This window comes from Leptonychotes weddellii, unplaced genomic scaffold (genome assembly GCF_054177405.1).
Source record: "Leptonychotes weddellii isolate Sample4059 unplaced genomic scaffold, ASM5417740v2 HiC_scaffold_3379, whole genome shotgun sequence".
Taxonomy (NCBI): domain Eukaryota; kingdom Metazoa; phylum Chordata; class Mammalia; order Carnivora; family Phocidae; genus Leptonychotes; species Leptonychotes weddellii.
The window spans coordinates 5,179-12,620 of record NW_027937342.1 but is presented as its reverse complement, the minus strand read 5'-3'; the positions used below and the strand labels follow the sequence as shown (position 1 = coordinate 12,620).

At 37.1% G+C, this 7,442-nt stretch overlaps 1 protein-coding gene across 1 annotated transcript; it reads left to right on the top strand.

Annotated features, from left to right (window-relative positions):
- The first annotated feature begins 5,826 nt into the window (after window positions 1–5,826).
- Window positions 5,827–7,107, top strand: LOC145719195 (putative N-acetylated-alpha-linked acidic dipeptidase). Its single transcript, XM_081810702.1, has 3 exons — window positions 5,827–6,209; window positions 6,483–6,602; window positions 6,708–7,107. The coding sequence occupies exons 1-3, from the start codon at window positions 6,134–6,136 to the stop codon at window positions 6,878–6,880; spliced, it is 369 nt and encodes a 122-aa protein (XP_081666828.1). The 5' UTR covers window positions 5,827–6,133; the 3' UTR covers window positions 6,881–7,107.
- The last annotated feature ends 335 nt before the right edge of the window (window positions 7,108–7,442 follow it).

Sequence of the window (7,442 nt, the reverse complement as noted above, 5' to 3'; positions counted from 1 at the left end):
GTATCTTTAAAATCATCATTCTGAACTCTAGTTCTGACATCTTACCAGTGTCCGTATTGATTAGGTCCCTAGCAGTCGGTACTGCCTCTTGTTCTTTTTTTTTTAGGCGATTTTTTCCATCTTTTCATTTTGTCTAGAAGAGAATAGATGAATGAGAGAACAAAATGCTAACAGGGTAACAACGTCCCCAGAAAAATATACACTAAACAAATCAGAAGAGACCTGAAACCAGGGGAAAAGAAAGGGAAAGAAAGAAAAAAAAAAAAGAAAAAGAGAAAGATAAAAAACAAAACAAAATAAAAACAGAATATGATGAAATATGATCAGTCTGGTGCATAGATCAGTGCCACACACTAGATTTTGGGCGTATTTTGGTCTGTTAGAAGAAAGTGCCTCCCAAAATTTTAAAGAAAGAAAAGCTTATATATGTACAAAAATAAGGGTAAATACAATGAATGGATGGGTTATGAATGTAAAGATGAAAATTGTAAAAGATTTTGTAGAAGGAATTGATAAGTTGGTCAAAAAAGAAGAGGATAAAAAAGAAAAAGGGAGAGAATGTGATCAGGCAGGAGACTAGAACAAAGCCACACACTAGAGATTTAGGGTATATTTTGTCTGTTAGAAGAAACTCTATCCCAAAATTTTAAAGAGAGAACAACTTATATATATATTGGTATATATATATATATATATACCAATAGTAAGGTTAACTACTATGAAGGGATAGAATATGACTCTAAAAATGAAAAATAAAAAAGATTTTTTAAAGAAGGGATTGATAAGATGTTGGTTGAAAAAGGGAAAAAGAAAAATTCAAAAAAAAGAAAAGAAAATTAAAAAAAACTAACTTCAAAAGACTAAAGAATCATGGGGAAAAAAGCCATCAATTCTATGTGCAGTATTGCCCTAGCGCTGGAGTTCTGCCGTTCTCATTGATGGGTAAACTTGGTCTTGGCTGGCTGTTCTTGATGATCTTCTGGGGGAGGGGCATGTTGCCATGGTTCTCAAATGTCTTTGCCGGGAGGTTGAATTGCCCTGCCCTTGCGGGGGCTTGGCTAAGTAATCTGCTCGGGTTTGCTCTGGGACCTTTTGTTCCCTGCAAGTTCTCCGTACAGCTTTGGAGGACGAGAGTGAAAATGGTGGCCTCCCAATCTCCACCCCATAGGAGCCGAGAACTCGGGGCCCCGCTCCTCAGTGAGCCCCCAGAGAAAAGCAGTCAGTAACTCCTGTCTCCCTGGTCTCTGGCCACACTCTGTGCTCACCTGGTCTGTGACCCAGCATTTCTATCTCTGGCACACAACCCTGTGTGGAGTCTCCAAACACAGCAGATTCCTGCGGTACACTGCTGCGCTGCTCCTTCCGGGGAGGAAGGGGAGTCTCCCCGGATCTGCCGCTTGTTGGGTCCATGCTGGAGCAGCAGTGGCCCGACTGTGCAGCGGATCACAGTTATATGGCAACCCTGAGCTGAGAGCCCACTCCTCAGCTCGGTCTCTGCAGTCGGCTTCCCCGCTCTGATACCTGGGAGCTCTGCCACACTCAGGCACCCTGGTCTTTCTGTGACCCCCGAGGGTCCTGAGACCGCACTGTCCCAGCAAGTGTTCCACCCCCTGCTTAGCCACTGGAGCGACATCCCTCAGCGGAGCAGGCTTCTAAAATTTCCGATTTTGTGCTCTGCTGCTCTATCACTTGCCAGTAGCGGCTGATTGAGGCCCCCTCCCCCGCCGTCTATCCTCCCAAATATCACCTTGGATTCACTTCTCTGCATGTCCTACCTTCCAGAAAGTGGTTGCTTTTCTGTTCAGAGAGTTGCTGCTATTCTTTTCTTTGATCTCCTGTTGAGTTTGTAGGTGTTCAGGATGGTCTGATCCGTATCTAGGTGAATTCCTGGGACCAGATGAAATTTAGGTCTCCTACTCCTCTGCCACCTTGCTCCTCCCTACATCATTAGTTTTTTTTTTTTTTTTTAAGATTATATTTATTTATTTGACACAGAGAGAGAGAGAGCACAAGCAGGGGGAGCAGCAGAGAGAAGCAGACTCCGCGCTGAGCAAGGAGCCTGATGTGGGACTTGATCCCAAGACCTTGGGATCATGACCTGAGCCAAGGGCAGATGCTTAATGACTGAGCCACCCAGGTGCCCCATCTACATCATTAGTTTTTGATGTAGTGTTCCATGATTCATTGTTTGCGTATAACACCCAGTGCTCCATTCAGTATGTGCCCTGTTTAATACCCATCACTAGGCTAACCCATGCCCCCACTCCCCTCCCCTCTAGAACCCTCAGTTTGTTTCTCAGAGTCCAAAGTCTCTCATGGTTTGTCTCCCCCTCAGAATTCCCCTCCTTCATTTTTCCCTTCCTACTATCTTCTTCTTCTTTTTTTTTTTTAACATATAATGCATTATTTGTTTCAGAAGTACAGGTCAAGATTTTAAACAATATTTCAGATAACCCAGTAGTTCAAATGTATAGCATTTTCAAAGTTACCTTCAGGGAAGGAGTACAAGAGAAGAGAGAAAGTAGCTAACATTTATTGATCACTTACTGTGCAGGTGGGTTAAATGAGTTAAAATGGGCAAGCACATAACTACACTAAGGCTCAGTGCATTAGCATTAGTATTGTTGTAGAGGAGTGATCATAGAATTTGTTCATTGAGCTTAGTATTACAGAAAGATTAAGTTTCCCACTGCATCAAGGCAGGCGGGAAATGCTGGCTGGAGAGATCAACTTGTGTAGAGTTGTGAAACAGCCATAGCATTATTTAGAACTTTAAGTTGTTTGATTTGTCTGAGGGAGAAAGGGAAATTTAACACTGATAAATCAGAATATATAGCTCTTTTGATTAAACCGAAATTAGTAGATCAGTCTTATTTGCTAACACTTTACATTAACAAGGCAAACTTGGATTCTTAGGGTTTTTTTAGTTTGTATAAGAATGTTTCTTCAGCACTTTTAAAGTATTAGAAGTTCAATGTTTTATTTTAAAGGAATTTTAGAAATACTTTATGTAAATGCTTATTTATCTCTATAACTCAGAACAGAGAGTTACTTTAATATAAGAGTTCATTATTTATAGCAGCAGGAAAATCTAACATATACAATGAAAGAAAAGGCCTTTCCAATTTAGAAACAGAAACATAATGACACAGAGAACAGAGAAAACTTATAGCTTCAGTTCTACAATTTCAGTTCAAGATTAAATTCAGAAACATAAAATCCCTGGTCTAGATATCAAAAAGTTCTTCTCCTTCACCATGGGCACAGAATTCTTAATTGATTTGAGTGCAAAATGGACAAATACACAAATAAAAATCTCTGTTCTTTCTCACCAAAAAGACCTTTTGATAATTTATTAATTGATTTACAGAGATTCTGTCATTTTTCACCCATATGAGCTGTCCAGATTGTGTCATTTCTCACCCAGAAGAACTCTTGATAATTAATCCATTTACAGAGATTACCAAGTGACAAGACATAAAACCAAATTCTTAATCATTGCTGCCACCAATAGGGAATAATTTACCTGCCATAAGCAAACTAGAAATACAAAACACAAAATCCGTAGGGAAGATAGTATAAAGTTAGAAGTTCATAGAAAGACCAAGAAACAGACTGTTAACTATAGGGAACAAACTGATGGCTACCAGAGGGGAGGTGGGTGGGGGGGGATGGGTAAAATAGATGATGAGGGGGGATTAAGAGTATACTTATCATGATGAACCCTGACTAATGTATAGAACTGTTGAATCACTATATTGTACACCTAAAACTAATACAACACTCTACCTATACTGGTGTTAAAATTAAACACTTAATTAAAAAGAGATATAGAGTCAGCAGAGTGAAAATTCTGTCACTGCTTGTGTTTTACCTCAGAGCCAAAAGAAGACATGTCTGGGTTTAAGCTACCCATAGCTGGTTCTACGAGGTGAATCCATTGTACATCTCCGTGGAACTTCCAAAAATGATAAAGGATTTTTTTTTTTTAAGTAAAACCATGTTTCTCCTACAAATATAAAATGAACATGTGTCAAATATTTCATTTAATTCATTAATTAATAAGGGAACCACAAAGGAATTAAAATTGGTTCAAAGGAGAATTCGGTGATGATACCAAAAAAATCAGCACATCAAGAATGCTGAAATGGAAGTACTTAATAGCAAAAAACTTGTTTCTTCTACCTGAAGGAATCAGTTGAACATTCACTAGACAGATTGTACATTTCAGTGGATGTGGTATTTCTGTAAGTTAACTTTGATCTCTACAGAGTTGTGAAATATTCTAGTCAAAGACAGTGATAGGCAGAGGTAACTGATGGATGAGCTAAGGCTTTCTCACATTTTCCTTTCATTCATTTCATAAATACTTATTGTATATTCATTCATTTCACAAATACTTATTGAGCATTTACTATAACCCAGGCACTATTCTGTGTACTGGGGATTCAGCAGTGAACAAAACAGACAAAATTCCTTTCCCTGTGGAGCTTACATTGTAGAGTTCATGTTATTTGGAACATGATGAGTTTGAAGTGATAATAGGACAAACAAATAGATCCTCTTAAAAACTTCTGGAGTTGGGGCCCCTGGGTGGCTCAGTCGTTAAGTGTCTGCCTTCGGTTCAAGTCATGGTCCCAGGGTCCTGGGATCAAGCCCCACATTGGGCTCCCTGCTCAGCGGGAAGCCTGCTTCTACCTCTCCCACTCCACCTGCTTGTGTTTCCTCTCTCACTATGTTTCTATCTGTCAAATAAATAAAATCTTAAAAAAAGACCCAAAACCAAACTTCTGGAGTCAATGATTCTAAAAACTAAGAAAGACATAAATTTTAAATACGTGGATGAGCTCCTCTGAGGATCTGAACAGATAATTCTATGTTTATTTTCAGGTTTTGATTAAAATAGATTTTTTCCCTCATTCCTTATTTGTAACATTCTTATATTTTTCATTTAATGACATAATATCAATGGTTCAGGGTTTCTTACTAATAGATCGTAGGCTTATATTTTTAGAAACACATGCTAAAAATGTTTCTGCTTCTTTGCTTTTAATTTTTATCTCTCAGTAGCAAAATAAATCCTTAATGTCTTAAAATGTAAAAAATACCCATTGGTTTTTTTCCCCAAAGGCACTTTAGTTGAATATTGCACATGATTTAAATATGCATTCAGAAGCACAATATACATATAGAGGGAAAAATCAGAATCTGCACTTAGCAATGTACAGGTTTTGACAACCTCTTAGTTCTTCCATTCATAAATAACCACAAATTAGAAACTGCTGGGAGTCCTCTCTATCCACCCCGTCCCCTCCCATAGATAAAGATTCATTTTGTTTCCTTGTGAAAAAGAGACTGAGCATTTTCCCATGTCATTTGAATTCACAGAATGTGAATGGCTTTTTTTTTCCCTGACTATTTGAGCCTGACTGTATTTTCCCTTGAATTATAATTTGGTTAATTATATTTCATGAATAGATATTTAAAAGGCTGGCCTAAATCAGAATCAACAGTGATGGGCTAGGAAAGTTTCTTTATATAGTTGTCTGGTACATTTTAGCAGGTGCTTCCCAAATTCCCATTTCCTTCCCACGTTTCCCATGTTTCTTTTTGGCAGCACTCAGCCAGCTATTTAACAATGTACTGACATTCTGCTTTAACAACCTCGCACCAGCAGGAATTAATGTAAATACAAAGACATTTTAAAAATGCTTACTGGTCCTTTAAAACATAATTGGCTGCCTTCCTTATTTTTGTAATTTATACAGTGTATTTAAAATTTTTAGAATGAATACCCAAGACATTTTGAATAAGAGTATTTTGGACTTTAAATAAATATCAACAATATAGCTGTGAGGGAGGAATAATAAAAATATTGACATTCAGTTTTAAAATCTGACTTTAAGCATGCTGAAGTACTTAGGAGTAAAATGCATTAATCATTTACACATTGCACACATCAACAGTGTTAATGATCATTGAATTAGTTTGTGGATATATGGGAATTCATTGTCCTATTATACAGTTTTCTGTAATTTTGAGATTTTTCATAATAAAATGGTGGAACAAAACTGTTAGACATAATAATCTATATGAAATAATTTATTCCCTTTGAAATCCTAGGAAGGTAAGAATGCACGTTCATAACACCAACAAAATTACAAGGATTTACAATGTAATTGGAACGATCAGAGGATCTGTGGAACCTGGTGAGTCTGAGTGTTTTTAAACACTTCATTTTTACAAAGATTAGAAGAGTAAGAAAAAATAAACTTCAGTCGATAACTGATTCTTTTTTTCTCTGACTGATGTGAAACAACTAATTGTACAACTCTAAGAGAAACCTCTACCTTACAGTGTTGATTTTTTTTTCCCCCTATGGAGGAAACTCAACCAAAAAGGAAGCTTAATTTAAAAACCTAAATCACAACTACTTGTAATGTATTGAAAGTTGTAGTTCTTTTGAACACCTTATCTTCCAGACAGGTATGTTGTTCTAGGAGGTCATCGGGACTCCTGGGTGTTTGGAGCTATTGACCCAACCAGTGGGGCTGCTGTTTTGCAAGAAATTGTCCAGAGTTTTGGAAAACTGATGAGCGGAGGTAAATAATGTTTTCTTAGTAGGTGATGACAAAAAGTGACTCACTTAATTGTCATCTATTTTTAGGCAGGCGTACCTAATTAATGTATGTTAACAATGATTGCAGGCTGGAGACCTAGAAGAACTATCATTTTTGCCAGCTGGGACGCAGAAGAATTTGGTCTGCTGGGGTCCACAGAATGGGCTGAGGTAAATATGACCAGAGGTTCTTGTTATTTTCTTGGTCAACAGGGAAACAAATACATGTATCTCAGGATGAGCACATATAGATTCCATTAGCTAAAATGGTTTTAATTTGGAGAAAGACTCAAGAATTTAAGAAATAGAGTTTGTTTTTACTTTCACATTAGTTTGGCAAAGCAGAATAACTTCTTAATTACTGGGCCAAAACCAGGTTTATTCTTGTTAAAACATTTTGGTTTCCATTTGATTTGTTTTGTGAATAAGTAAAATTTGTAAGCGCAGAGAATAATCAAAACTAGCAAGCTTTTCTGACAAGAGGGTTGGCCTATGTAAAAATGGATACAGATCCTTGGCATTAATTTTCAAGTTTTTGAAGTTTCCTTGGAGTTCTATTTAAGAAAACCTATGATGTTCTTACCTAAGAAAACCTAAGGTAACTGTACTTTGATTATAACTTTACATTTGCAGATTCCATATCAATTGCAGCCATAGGTATATTTTACCATTCTACAAAAGATAAGTGCTTGATTGATGAGTAGAAGATAATTTTGTAAATGGAATTACTTTAGTAAATTGCATGTATAATTTCAGATATTTACTTTTTCTTCAGATATGATTGATTTTCATGTTACACTGGCTCCTAATGCTTTAAGTATCT

Excerpts from the sequence above, each read along its gene's own strand:
- LOC145719195 (XM_081810702.1), top strand. The coding sequence starts at position 6,134 with ATGCACGTTCATAACACCAACAAAATTACAAGGATTTACAATGTAATT. Across the intron at positions 6,210-6,482 it reads CAGAGGATCTGTGGAACCTG|ACAGGTATGTTGTTCTAGGA; the intron begins GTGAGTCTGAGT and ends CTTATCTTCCAG. Across the intron at positions 6,603-6,707 it reads TGGAAAACTGATGAGCGGAG|GCTGGAGACCTAGAAGAACT; the intron begins GTAAATAATGTT and ends CAATGATTGCAG.